The 14966-nt window shown below is 30.8% G+C and overlaps 6 protein-coding genes across 6 annotated transcripts; 3 read left to right on the top strand and 3 right to left on the bottom strand.

The window, feature by feature from the left end:
* Positions 1-136: 136 nt before the first annotated feature.
* On the top strand, positions 137-1612 carry TEX1 (Tex1p; the record flags this gene model as incomplete). Its single annotated transcript, XM_064859765.1, has 1 exon — positions 137-1612. The coding sequence occupies one exon, from the start codon at positions 137-139 to the stop codon at positions 1610-1612; it is 1476 nt and encodes a 491-aa protein (XP_064713138.1).
* A 290-nt stretch (positions 1613-1902) lies between these two features.
* MRPL17 (mitochondrial 54S ribosomal protein mL46 MRPL17) lies at positions 1903-2661 on the bottom strand (the record flags this gene model as incomplete). The annotated part of the gene is made up of 1 exon (XM_064859766.1): positions 1903-2661. One exon carries the CDS (start codon positions 2659-2661, stop codon positions 1903-1905), a length of 759 nt encoding a protein of 252 aa, XP_064713139.1.
* A 704-nt stretch (positions 2662-3365) lies between these two features.
* On the bottom strand, positions 3366-5189 carry NRD1 (Nrd1 complex RNA-binding subunit; the record flags this gene model as incomplete). The annotated part of the gene is made up of 1 exon (XM_064859767.1): positions 3366-5189. The coding sequence occupies one exon, from the start codon at positions 5187-5189 to the stop codon at positions 3366-3368; it is 1824 nt and encodes a 607-aa protein (XP_064713140.1).
* A 970-nt stretch (positions 5190-6159) lies between these two features.
* RAD50 (MRX complex DNA-binding subunit) lies at positions 6160-10104 on the top strand (the record flags this gene model as incomplete). The annotated part of the gene is made up of 1 exon (XM_064859768.1): positions 6160-10104. The coding sequence occupies one exon, from the start codon at positions 6160-6162 to the stop codon at positions 10102-10104; it is 3945 nt and encodes a 1314-aa protein (XP_064713141.1).
* A 560-nt stretch (positions 10105-10664) lies between these two features.
* RPA49 (DNA-directed RNA polymerase I subunit RPA49) lies at positions 10665-11906 on the bottom strand (the record flags this gene model as incomplete). The annotated part of the gene is made up of 1 exon (XM_064859769.1): positions 10665-11906. One exon carries the CDS (start codon positions 11904-11906, stop codon positions 10665-10667), a length of 1242 nt encoding a protein of 413 aa, XP_064713142.1.
* A 666-nt stretch (positions 11907-12572) lies between these two features.
* Positions 12573-14933, top strand: CRS1 (cysteine--tRNA ligase; the record flags this gene model as incomplete). Its single annotated transcript, XM_064859770.1, has 1 exon — positions 12573-14933. One exon carries the CDS (start codon positions 12573-12575, stop codon positions 14931-14933), a length of 2361 nt encoding a protein of 786 aa, XP_064713143.1.
* Between the last annotated feature and the right edge of the window lie 33 nt (positions 14934-14966).

Here is a 14966-nt window from a genome sequence, read left to right on the forward strand (position 1 = left end):
TTGCGTCCTCAAAAGAAAGAAGACAAGATCAAACGGGCTAGTTATTCCAAGCGAACTATTATTAATGATTTTATCTAAATAAAACAAGGCAATATATTGGAATACATTAATTTATTTAAAACCAGAAAATATCGCAATGAATCAAATGATAGATTTTTTAGAACATAAATCAATTACTCCAGCCTTATCTGACTATATTATCGAATTATATTTAAAAGAAGTATTAGAAAAGGGCAAAAATGTCCACAAAATCGAAGATGATAGATACACGAAGGTTATTTCTCATTCTAAATCAAGATTTAGTTCTTCATTGCAACCAAATGAAATTTTATCTTTGGAGTTCCACCCCTCAGGTAGATTATTAGCATATAGCAGAATGGATGGATCTTTGACAATATGGGAAGTACCCTCAAATGGTATTTTACACACAAATTCAAGTAACAAGATTTTTATTAATAATGTTGTAGGTGCAGAAAAATCAGTTACCGATATATCTTGGAATCCTCAAGAAACCTCACAAATTGCTACAACATCAAACACAAATGAAATTATCATATGGTCTCTTATTGGCTCTAAATTTAGAGAAAGTGAATTAAGCAGAGTCAAAACAGTTAATGTAGAATCACATAAAACTAAAATCAATAAATGTTATTATAGTCCTCGAGGCGAATGGTTACTAGCAACCACAAAATCAGAAAATTTATATTTATTCTCTACTAGAGATAATTTTTCATTAAAATACATCATTAATTTATCACCTTATCTGTTAAATGGTGACATTACATATTCTACTACATGGCATAATACAGATGATTATTTTTTTATTGGTTGTAAAAGTGGTCATATATTGGTATTCACATTAAAAAGACTAGCTAAAGATAACGAAGTTAAGTGCATATTAACTTTAAATTCTCATAGAGGTTCAGTGACAGATTTAAGAATGGATCCATACGGTAGATATTTGATAAGTGGAGGATCTGATGGTATGTGCATTTTTTGGGATTTAAATACCTTTACCTCTAAATTTACCTTAAATGATATCAATGCGTTAATATTGTCCATAGATATAGATCATTTAGGTAAGTTACTAGTGATAGTTACTTCCGAAGATAAACTTTTGTTTTATAATATGTCCAATGGAAATCTTATTAGATCCCTTACTATTAAAGAATTAAAGTCAGATATATGGTTCAGATTTCATCCAAATAAAACATGGTTTATCAAATCTACACGGGATGATGTTTTGTATAATCATATTTCTCAAGTGAATGATGAATTTGAATTTTGGAAAGATAAGTATGAACAAAATTTATTAACTCTGCGGAGCAAAAACAAAAATAGTAGTTCTAATTCAAATATGAATATTAATGGACATAATAATATAGACAATAAAAAACTTAGAAACTTGGATGCCAAATCTCGTGGTAGTGTTGATCATAGTAAACAGATTACAGAAAGAGGTTCTGGCGTAACTGCAAATAAAATTCGCAAAAATACATCATCCACAATTAGAACACAGAAAAGATTTGGTATAAGGTATGACAGAATGAACAGGGACAGAATGGGTATCATTCCTTCACGATCCTCAATGTCAGGTAGATTTAATAAATAAATTCTGAGGCTCTTTATATTTAAACTTTGTATTCTGAATGATGAATAATATAATATAATGCCGACATAAGAATATAAATACACAACTCAAATAATAAATGTTTGTATATTTACAAGTTAGTAGTTATTCCACATACGTATATATACATACATATATGTGTGTGTGCGTATACAAATAAATAATATTTATACTAATGACAATTTAAAGAGACATTACCAAAGAATATTTGGCATATCTTTCTCACTTGTCTATTTTTTTTCTTTTTGTTACATTGTCACTTCGTTTCGTATTTATTTATCTAAAAGAAATTCTGTGTTGTCATAATAATCTTTTTTTACAAAATCCTTAATTTCATCTCTAGTCAACCATTTAAATTCAATATCCTTCATCTTAGGAACAAACTCACCTGTCAGAATCCTTGATTTAATAAAGAATTCCAATGATTCATCATTTTTATCTTTTAAAACCTTAACAGGTTTTCTTGAAACAGTCCAGGTATTAATCTTAGACCCACCAATATCTCTTAAACCAGATTCAGCCACTTCATGCAATGCATAATCTGAATTGACTTCAAATGAAGGAAATTTCCACTCATCGTTAGGTTTAATTTTAACTAGTAGGTATAAAGTTTTTCTTAATTGTCTTTCCAAACTTGTAGTATCATTAGATTCATCAGCTTTAGTGATGATTGAGTTTTTAACCACTGGTCTACTTATACTGGTATCATTGGCTGGATTTTCATCTTTAGGTATTATAACTTCTTGTTTAGTACTTCTTTCTCTTCCATGCCTGATATCTGGAATACCTTGAGGATACCAGACCCCAGGTTGTTTTGAAATAGGCTTCTTTTGAGCAATTTGAAACTTGTATTCAGACATTGTACCTTTTTTAAAGTAATAATATGCTGGGAAAGTCCACATCAATCTCTTCTCCAATTCATATTTATATTTAATGTATTGAGATTCAAATTTTGTTAGATCAGGAACCACTATTGGACTTCTAGCCAAAATTAATGCAGCTCGGATAGTTTGTGGTACCTTTGTAGCCATATTGTCTTCTTTTTCCTTTTTTTTTTTTTTTTTCTTTTTTGACTATCTATCTTACCTACCTATTTGTCTTGTATTTCTTTGATTACCTGTTGCACGCAGTTTTTATCAAACGTCCTAATATCAAAATCTCAACGATATTTCCACCAATCACAAAACAATACATTATGTAAGTTATGCAACAGAACTTTATTTACTTACTCTTTAAAACTTTTAGAACCAGTATAAATAATCTTTAACCCTTTACAAATAAATAACCTTCCTTCCTGCCTATTTTTTTTCTGTATTTCGAAGGACTTTGAAAAAAGTAAAAAAAAAATAGAGATAAAAAAAGCTAAGAAAAGCTAGAAAAGAAGCGGATTGAAATCGATACAAAGGCACTTTCTAAACAAGAAAGCATGAAATCCATTATGGATGGCATATTTATTAGTATAAAAAGTATTCACACAAACTCATAAAATGTTATATATTACAATAAGACATTGCAGGGATAGACTTCATTAACTAAACTACCCCCCTCTATGTCTTGCAAGATCAGATTAAAAAGACTTTCATATGTATATACTAATAGAAACAATTTATACATGCATATTAATGGAACAACCAATGATATAAAATAGAAAATTAAACAAAAAGATAGTATACCTGTATCCTTCTTCTTGACTTTCTTGTCTCCAAATGTCCTAAAATACAAAAAAATGCTTCATTCAATGCTGTTGCTGTTGATTTAGCATATTCATTAAAGTATTTAATTGTGCTTGTGGATCAGCTGCCTGTGCTTGTTGTTGTTGGGAAGGTGGTGGTGCTGGTGCCTGCTGATTTGGCAATGATGTGCCACCCATTTGCCCCTGATGTAATATTTGTTGTGGAGATTGAGACATACCGTATCCACCTATTGGTTGTCCATATACACCATTTTGACCCATGTAACCACCACCTTGTTGTGGTGGTAATTGATTGTACATAGTATTTGGTTCAGCAATATATCCACTTTGGACTGGTTGATGTTGATTGTATTGATTATAACCATTCCGTCTTTCATCTCTATTAGATCTTGGACCGTTTTTAGACGAATCCGTAGGTATTCTTTGAGAAATAGCTTTTGAAGAAACACCATCACCTACAATAATATCTGGTTCTTCAAATACCATACCAGGTGTTAAAGGCTGTCCATTAGTCCCACCCCATTGCGCTTCCAATGACCACTTCTTGTCAGCATCGGTTAGTCTATGTAAGGGAATTATACTGTACCCATTTTGATAATCGCAGCAATCTCTAGGACCAAAACCAACACCCCAACGTGTTCTTAATGGGTAAGAACCATCTAAATTAAAATTCATTAACACATTTTCTGCCTCACGTCTAGAATAAACCTTGACAAAGGCATGCTTTCTATGGTTATTTAAAATAACACTCTGAACATCGGCGTATGGTTTTAGAATATGGGAAATATCCCACTCCTTCATATTCATTGGAACACCACCAAGAAATAAGGTTCTACTCAAAACTTTAATAGCATTTGGAGGCAAAGAAGGATCATATGTAACAGGTTTGGGTCTACTATGTGGATTTTGTGGATAATTCATTTCGTCTGGATACAGATGATGATTGTTTGGACCGAAATTTTGTTGTTTACGACCAAAACTTGAATGTTCATTAGAATCGTAACCATGATTGCCCTTTTGAGGTGGTGATCTTGATCTATTTCTTCTAGAGGAGTACCTTTCATATTGACGTTCACGCTCACGTCTGCTTCCATACTCGGTAACTTTATGTGAAGACTGTTCAACTTTGTTTACTGTATGTTGTGATTGTTGAATATGTTTAGCTAATTGAATTTGCAGAGACAATAATAATTTACGTAAAGCAGTTTGTTGTTCAGATAAATCATCAGATACTAAGGCATCTGTAACATCAACGTCAGGTACAAAATCAAGTGGCTTCAAGTTATTAATTATAGTTTTGGCCCTTTCTTTAGGATTTTCAGGCAAAAGCTCTGTTTTGTCGGAATCAGAACTGCTATTATTAACAGCAACAGATGGTGATGTATTACGAGATAATGAATCATCCATAGAAAAACACTTAGCTCTTACAGCATTTAAGTAACCCTTTTGAAATAAACCAGTTCTATCCCAGATATCAATTAGCGTTCTTATTTTTTCTCTGTGATCTTTATTTCCCTTAGAATATGCAGTGGTTAATAAGTCTTGAATAGATTCACCTAAAGTATAAACAGCATGCGCAGCAGAACCTTTCTTTGCAGTAGGTTTAATGTAATCATCTCTAGCACGAGCCTCATCTAAATAACCCCTACCAATGGAATCAATAACATACAAGGAACCCAATTTATGAGAATCGGGACAAGTCTTAGAATAATTTATAATTGCATCAACAATTTGTTCCTCTTGATCGACATTTTCAAGAGCAAATGTAGTCAACTTTTTAATACGAGAACCAGAGATACCTGATTTTAATTCCCGAAAGGATTCCAAGGTATTTACAAAATCTTGAAAAGTCTCAGTTTCACTCATTTTGTGATTGTTAACGATATTTTATTGAAGAGAATTATTAATAAATATAGCTTTTTCTCTTATTCTCCGGATAGTTTTCTAATGGGTCGTAATATCCAACTTTCAAAAAAAAATCCTTTCTATGCTTTATCTTTCACACCTTCTCCTAACGAATTATGATACGATTATCTATATATATATAATAGTAGAAATATACGTTTTTAAAAATATTTTCCTTTAACAATATTTAGTAAAATGAAGTAAGGAAGAAGAAAAAAAGTGAATACGAAGTTAATAATGTAAGGATGGAAAATGCTAATTGACGTTGTATTACTACTTTATTTTATTTGTATTAGTTTAAACTTTTGTTTTACTCTACCTGCTTTTCAATTAAAGGTATATATAATGCACGCACTTAATTAAAAAAATTAAAACACGATTACAATTATTCTGTAACTACTTTATAACACAATATTATATATTGATTTTATTTTAAAGACACTAAGTGAAATATACTGCTTCGTATGTCCAGTCGTAAGACTTGTCAGCTTTGCTTAAGAGAGAGCGCTGAGTCAAGAGTAGTTAAGACTTTTACAAAGGAGAAAACGAAAAACCTCAGGGCAACATCTCATAATTTATCTCCTTTATATAGTTTTTTCAGGACTTCATCATTTTGTTTCAACAAACAAGAGAAAAAAAAAAAAAAAAAAAAAAAACAAAAACAAAAAGTGAAAGGAACCAAATAAAAAAAATATCAGATTTTCTCAGGGTAACCACTTTTGGTTAGAATTAAGTTAGTCAGTACTACATAACATTAAGCCGGATTAACCTACAAGGAAAAGTTCTTAATAGATATCTGTAACGACCAATGATACCTCGATAGTATTCAAGGATAAGATTATTGACTTACTTTGCTTAATAGATATATGTCTAGTTATTGTGAAAGAGACAGAGGTTATCTTGGTTACGACATTAAATAAATTACAAAGAAATGAGTGCCATCCATAAACTCTCCATTCAAGGTATACGATCATTTGATTCAAATGACAGAGAGACTATTGAGTTTGGTGCACCACTAACTTTGATTGTTGGTATGAATGGATCAGGGAAAACAACAATCATTGAATGTTTAAAATATGCAACGACTGGTGATTTACCGCCGAACAGTAAAGGTGGAGTTTTCGTCCATGATCCAAAGATTACTGGTGAAAAAGATATACGTGCCCAAGTAAAATTAGCTTTTACAAGTGCAAATGGGATTAATATGATTGTAACCAGAAATATTCAACTATTAGCTAAAAAAACTACAAATACATTTAAAACGTTAGAAGGTCAATTGGTGGCTATTAATAAAAGCGGAGAGAGGACCACTTTAAGTACTAAATCTTTAGAGTTAGATACACAGGTACCATTATATATGGGTGTCCCCAAAGCTATTCTAGATTATGTGATCTTTTGTCACCAAGAAGATAGTCTGTGGCCATTAAGCGAGCCTAGTAATTTGAAAAAGAAATTTGATGAGATATTCCAAGCTATGAAATTTACTAAAGCTATTGATAATTTGAAAACAATTAGAAAGGACATGGTTGTAGATATTAAATTATTAACACAGTCTGTGGAGCATTTAAAAATCGATAAAGATAGATCAAGAACTACAAAAATGAAAATTCACCAATTAGAAGCTAAAATAGATGAATATCAAAGTGAAGTGAATTCAATTGAAGATCAACTGAATAAAGTTACTAAAGAATCAGATAAGCTTTTTAAAACAAATCAAGATTTTCAAAATATTTTGTCGAAGACAGAAAATTTGAGAAATCTCCATTCTGTTACTCTGAACGAAATTGATAGGTTATCACATTCTATTGATATAGTAGATATACCTTCTGCAGAATTAAACAGCATGTTGGAGAATTTTTCTGAAGTTTTAGAGAAAAAAGAAATACTGATTAATCAATATGAAGATAAATTATTTTCAATTAAGTCAAAGCAAGAAACACTAAATAGGAGCAGAGAAGTATTAATAAGAAAAGAAGCTGAGTTAACTTCTCAAAAAAATACTTACTTGCAATTAATTGAAAAATTAAATAGTTCAGTAGACCAATTTAGCTCAAAGTACAACATTACCTTTGATAAAACCATCTCCCAAACAAACACAAATAATAATCACTTTGCATTGTGTTTAAATACATTAGAACAACATTTTCAAGACTTAACAATACAGCTGAAAGATTTGAAAAAAGCTAACAATTTAGAACTGGCCAAATTAGAAGACAAGTTAAAAGCTAAGCAATATAGTGAAACAGCGCAAATCCAGAATTTACAATATTCAAATCAAGATTTATATAAATTAAAGCAGCAAGTAATATCTTTATCAAAAGATATAGAAAATACAACAACTTTAGAAGAAGAATTAAATCAAGCTAATCATGATCTTAAAGAATATAATAAACAGTTAACAACCTGGGAGAAAGATGAACCCGTAAGTGTAATTGCTTCTCAAATCAGAGAAAAAAATAATGAGTTGTTATCAGTTGAAAGAGAGGTAGAAGGCCTTCAAGATAAAATTTTGAAAGCAAACCAACAAACTGATCTTTTTGCAAAACTAGCTGTTATTAAAAAAACGTTGGAGGAAAAAAAATTAATGTTATTTAATTTAACGACAGACTTAGAAAATGCCTTGTGTTTGAAAGGATTTAGTTTGAAATTGTCAGCTGATATTGATATAGAATTTAAGAAAGTTTTTATTAACTTACAAAGAGATATTGCTTTATCTAACAAAGAATTAACTGTTGCCCAAAAGGAATATACGGAAAACTCATTTTGTTTAAGTACACTAGAAAACGACCTTAAGCAAAACTTAGAAAACAAGGCGACATTAATAAACCATCTAAAGGGAAGTTTACCTGAAAATTGCAGTATCGAAGATTACAGTGATATACTTTTGGAAGCGGAGCTTTCTTACAAGACTGCTTTAGAAAATTTGAAAATGCATCAGACTACCTTGGAATTTAATAAAAAAGCCTTAGAAATAGCCTATCGTGATAATTGTTGTTATCTATGTTCACGAGAATTTGAAACCGATGAATTTAAAAGTAAATTACTCTCAGAATTAAGACGAAAGACGGATTCTAAGTTTGAAATGACTTTAAAGGAGACAGTAGAGGAAGAAAAGAAATTTTTAAATGAATTAAGATATTTAGAAAAGGATATAATTTCTCTAAACAATTTATCCAAAAAAATAAAAGAATTTGAAGAACTTAAATTAAATACTTCAAAAAGTGTTATAGAGTCTAGAGAGAAGCTTTCACGTGTGGAAAAGAAAAATACCAATCTCAAAGAATCTCGTGATTATGGTGAAAAGATATTAAGCAGAAAGATTGAACGATATTTAGATGTATCAAAAGAAGTGACTGAACTAACTTTTGAATGTGGTGATATCTCAAAGAAATTAGAAGGATATAGTGATGAGAATGGAAAGATTGAAACTATAGATGAACTCCAAGAAATGCAAAAATCAAAGAATGATTTTATGCGTGAATTACGTAATGATATTAATAATTTGCAAGAGATGAGAGAAAGAAAGACAAAAGAACATAATAATATCTTAAGTAAAATTAATGAAATAAAAATGCACATTAAAGATATGGAAAAATCCATTATATCAACAAAGAACCTACAAATAGATATTGATAATAAAAATAAAGAAATTGAGAGTATTACATTAAGAGTAGAGAAACTATCTACTGAAGTTAAAGAGTTAACAGCAGAAAGAAAGGATATAGAGCAGTTGCTTAATAAGAAAAAAGAAGAATTTCAAAATAATACTGATCTGATATCGGATAGACTAGAAAGAGTTAAGAATGATTATGATTCTTTTAAAGTAGATTATACTCATATACAAAAATTCCAAGAGCATGGATCAAATCAACTAGACTCTTGTCATAAGGAAATTATGAAAATTGAGAGGGAAATTAGAGAAAACCAAGACTCAATAGAAGAGTTATTGAAAATGTTGACAGAACAGAAAGAAAAATTGAGAGATTCAAAGAATGAAAAAAGAACTTTAAAAGACAATTTAGAGCTATTAAATTTAAAAGGTAAACTAAAGGAGATTGAAAATCAAATTGAGAAATTGGACATTAAAAATGCAGAAATTCAAAGAGATATATATAAAGAAGAGTCTACTCGACTTCGCTCATTATATGAAAAATTGAGCGCAGATAATGCTGGAAAATTGGGTGAGATGAGACAATTACAAAATCAGATTAATTCTTTATCAAGTCAACTAACATCTGAATATAAGGATATTGATGAAAGATATCACAAGGAATGGGTTAAATTACAGGCGAATATTTTTGTTACTGATGATATTGATACATATTCTAAAGCATTAGATAGTGCTATCATGAGATATCATAGTTTAAAAATGGAAGATATCAATAGAATTATAGATGAACTATGGAAACGTACATATAGTGGTACCGATATTGATACCATAAAAATAAGATCTGACGAAGTTAAAAGTTCAGTAAGGTCAAAATCATACAATTATCGTGTAGTGATGTTTAAACAGGATGCTGAGTTAGATATGAGAGGAAGATGTTCTGCTGGTCAAAAAGTATTGGCATCTATTATAATTAGATTAGCATTAGCAGAAACATTTGGTATCAACTGCGGTGTAATTGCACTTGACGAACCTACAACCAATCTTGATGAAGAAAATATTGAAAGTTTGGCTAGGTCATTAAATAATATTATTCAATTTAGAAGACAGCAAAAAAATTTCCAATTAATTGTTATCACACATGATGAGAAATTTTTAAGTCATATGAATGCAATTCAATTCACCGATCATTTCTTTAAAGTTAAAAGAGATGATAGACAAAAGTCCCAAATTGAATGGGTAAATATTAATAGAGTTAATGAATATTAGCAAGTAAAATTATCATTGAAACTTATTCAATATATAACTTTATGGGTTATTCTATAACTAGGATTCGAATATATTGTGCAATACATTGGACAGAGAGGGTAATACATTCATTTACTCATTATACACAGTGATTCAATAAATTTTCAGGATAATCTACGGCTATTAATTATATATTTTAAGGAGTATTTGTAAAAGTGCCTCTAGTTGTATATAAGGAGGTGGCTAAGATATTTTACTACATGTAATTCTTCTTACTAATTCATAAGATTAGAGGATATTAAAAAAATAATCTGTAATTAATGTACTTACTTATTGTTCTGAATAATTGCCATATTTTCTTCTAGTTAACGTTAAAATGAAACAAATATAATATAACATATATAGAACACTGTGATATATATAATTATAAGTACATGTTTCTAATATACAAATAATAAAATAGTACTAATGCTTATTGTAGATAAGTCCTATTATTTCCAATATTATAATATTTTATATTGTTTAAAATCTATCTTTCTTTTTAGATACAATCATTATTCACTTTTGAAGAGACAAATCATCTACCTAGGACCTCTTCCTCTTCTGCTCATTTCAGGTAATTTGAAGGGAACTTTTAAAGTAGCAATTTTATAAGTGGAAATTTCTGCCTTACTAATACCGAAAGCTTCTGCTTGTGCGACTGTAGCACTCTTGACAACACAGCCAATAATTCTGAATAAAGATGTGATCTTAGATGGTTTGAGGCCAAGGTCTTGAGCAACTGGGGAAATTTCCACAATAAAGTTATCTAGGTGTAACATTATGACCAAAATATAACATAATAATTTATCTTCACTGTGTGGATCCACTAAAAAGGAACGGTTCTTGGATCTACCAAAGGCACCTTGTCTAGCAACAGTAAATCTTTCTAAGATACCATCCACCAAACTTTCTGGAGGAGAATTTAGTTTTTCCATTAATTGGTCTTTACTACGACATCTTCTATTTTCATAAACACCAAAAAGTAATGTTAAATAATACAATAACTGAATTTTCACAATTTGAGATGGTTCCTTGAAAATATTTAGTTTCTTTTTAATGTATTTGGTAGATTTTGGAATATATGGGAAAAATTCTAATTTCTTTTCAATATCTTTCTCCTTCAAGATACCATTAACACGAATAGATTGTAGCTCTCTAGAAGGTATTATGTTTTCAACTGGATAGATTTGTTCTACATCAGTGGCATCAACGTTAGCCAATGGAGTTGGTCTATCATTGGCAACAGCAGTTTCCATTTCCTTTCTAGTTGGTAGACCTTTGGAAGCAGATTTAACAGTATCAACGATATCCACAGCAACATCGACCAATTTATCGGAATCAACACGATTTCTTTCCAAGTCTGAAATGGCTTTCTTAGCTTTCTTTGTACCAAAAGCTTCACCTAAAGCATTCCTTAACACAGATCCACGAACTTGGCCCTGGTTTTTAATCTTTGGACCTGCTAAATCCCTTTTACTCTTTGAGACAACTTTAGACACCAAGACAGGAGCTTTATATAAGTCAACTGAATTTGTTTTTTTATTATAGACACCAACAAGGTACTGTAAACCAGCTGTAGATTCAGAATCTGTTTGGCCAATGTATTCTAATCTATTATTTTCACCATGTAAAATATATTGATCATCTGAATATTTATTACGATATAATTTGAATTCAGTATCAACGGGGGCATGAAATCCTTTGAAAAAACTTGCAACAGCAATCGATGGTTCGGATTCGTACGAAGAAATATCAACTTGGGATAAAGGCCTTTTGGACATCTGTAAAAGAAAGAAAGGTTAATTTATTAGTCTCCTGATATAAAGTTCTTTCACTTAGTTCTTATTGTTTTTTATATTTTTCTAAAAAAAAAAAGAATATTGAATCAAAATAAATTCTGAAGACTGAAGGTACACACAAAAGCTAGCACTAAATACATCAACCTAAATCATGCAACTGAAAATTTCGTGTCAAACTTTTTCAACTTTCAGATAATATACCATACCCGTTTACCATTAGAGCTCTTAAATTTCATCTCATCTCATCTCATTTTTTTTTCTATAGGTAAAGAAAAAAAAATGTAAAAAAAAAAGAAGTTTTAATGTTCGTGTGAAATGCCCTGGATTTTTTTTATTTTTGTTTTCAATTTTTTTGTGTTCGAGAAAGTCATTCTATCGTTTGAAACGATAAAAGCGAACTCTTTTCACTTTAGATAGATTTTGAAGCAGAATTTGGTCAATTGGTGAATTTCGAATGTTGCTGGTTGTCCAACCTCATTAGCAGTGAACGAATTATTCAAATTGGCAAGAGGATCTGGTTAGGTTGTTTATTGAGGGGTCTGAAAACATTGTAATAACAAATTTTTCATTGTTATAGCGATTTATTGATTTCCCAGTTTTCCTTTCTTGCTTTCCTTAGATTTTAGGTAATTTCTCCTTTCAAATGAGATGATTTGTTTGAAACACTTGAAGTGGTTGGAGTCAGTAATTCTTAGGTCCGTAATGTCAACTTCTACTTCTGCTACTACTGCTAACAATAAGGTTATTCAACCAAAATGGCACCAACCACAGGGTGCTAATTCTGAAAAGCCTGTTTTAAGGTTATACAACAGTTTAACTAGAAATAAGAATGTTTTTGTCCCTATCAGTGGAACCAATACAGTTACTTGGTATTCCTGTGGACCTACTGTTTACGATGCCTCCCATATGGGGCATGCTAGAAATTATGTTTCTATTGATATAAATAGAAGAATTCTCTCAGACTATTTTGGTTATGATATTCAATTTGTTCAAAATGTGACTGATATTGATGACAAGATTATTATTAGAGCTAGACAAAACTACTTATTGGAACAGTATATTAAAAACAATGGCTCTGAAAATAAATTGATTTCAAAAGATATAAAAGAAAAAGTAACTAAAGCACTTTTTCAATATATTCAAAAAAATTTGAAGCAAGATTTTAATGTTATCGAACAATTCTGTGAATGGAGAGACAAAATTAATTTTGAAGCCGAGAAATTGGCTAACCCAAAATTTCCTATGCATATTACTGCAGTTGAAAATACTATTAAAGCTTTGAAGGAGGACTGTGAAAGTGATGTTTTTTTTAAGCTAGTAAAAGATACTTTTGTACCATTGCTGGATGCTGAATCTGGCTCCACAGTGAAAGATCCAGAAGTGTTCCGTAAGTTACCTGCCTACTGGGAAAAACAATATGATATTGATATGGCTAAGTTAAATGTTAGACCACCAACTATTACTACAAGAGTCTCTGAATATGTACCAGAAATTATTAAATTCGTACAGAAGATTATTGATAATGGATATGGTTATGCTACTGCAGATGGATCTGTTTACTTTGACACAGTAAAATTTGATTCATCGCCAGATCATGATTACGCTAAATGTCAACCATGGAATAAGGGTAAGTTGGATTTGATCAACGATGCAGAAGGTTCTTTATCGAATTTTGGTACTAATAATGGTAAAAAATCTAAAAATGATTTTGCTCTTTGGAAAGCCTCTAAGCCAGGTGAACCTGAATGGGAGTCACCATGGGGCCCAGGTAGACCTGGTTGGCACATTGAATGTTCAGTCATGGCCAGTGATATCCTTGGAGAAAATATTGATATTCATTCTGGTGGTATTGACTTAGCATTCCCACATCATGATAATGAGTTGGCTCAATCAGAAGCCAGATTCGATAACAAACAGTGGATTAATTATTTCTTACACACTGGTCATCTACATATTGAGGGTCAAAAGATGTCTAAATCCTTGAAGAATTTCATTACTATTGATGAGGCATTACAGAAATTCACATCTCGTCAATTAAGATTGGCATTTGCTTCGGTTCAGTGGAACAACCAATTAGATTTCAAAGAGAGTTTAATTCATGAGGTCAAATCCTTGGAAACAAGTTTCAACAATTTCTTTAATAATGTAAGAGCATTAAAGACAGATTATGAGCATGCATTATCCCAAAATCAATATATTTCCAAGAAGTTGACCTTTGTTGAAAAACAATTATTGTCTGATTTAATTGTTACTAAAGAGAGAGTGCATGCTTCTTTTTGTGATAATTTGTCTACCCCACAAGTCTTAAAGGTACTTAGTGATATGGTCACTTCTACCAACACTTATATAAAAAATGTGGGTTCTGAGTTAAAGATTGAACCAGTTATTGAAGTCTGTAAATACGTCACCAAGATTTTAAATGTGATTGGTTTCCAAACTCGTTCTGACCAATTAGGTTGGACAAGTGATTCAGCAGATGGTAAATCATTTGAAAGCGGATCTTTGGAAGATACAATAATGCCATATGTTAAAGTTTTATCTAATTTTAGAGATCAGGTCCGTTCCATGGCAATTAAGAAAGTTGATAATGTTGAATATTTGAAGTTGACTGATTCAGTTAGAGATCATGATTTATTAAACTTGAATATTGCATTAGATGACAGAAATGGACAAAATGCGTTAATTAAATTTCTTTCGGATAAGGAAAAGGATGAAATGATTAAATTTATGCAAGAAAAGGAGGCCAGAGAAGAAGCCAAAAGATTAAAGAAGCTAGAACAACAACGTCAAAGAGAATTGAAGGAAAAGGAAAGAAGAGAAAAGGCTTCCGTATCTCCATTAGAGATGTTTAAGAATAACAAATTATACAGTGAATGGGATGAGCAAGGGATCCCATTAAAAGATAAAGATGGTAATGATGTAACTAAGAGTATGACAAAGAAATTGAAAAAACAATGGGAACAACAAAAGAAACTTCATGAAGAATATTTTGGTAAGATTGATGCATAAGTTGTAAGGACAAAGCAGGCTAATTCACAAATT

The sequence above is a fragment of the Arxiozyma heterogenica genome (assembly GCF_036370985.1).
Source record: "Arxiozyma heterogenica strain weizmannii chromosome Unknown scaffold_27, whole genome shotgun sequence".
Lineage (NCBI taxonomy): Eukaryota > Fungi > Ascomycota > Saccharomycetes > Saccharomycetales > Saccharomycetaceae > Arxiozyma > Arxiozyma heterogenica.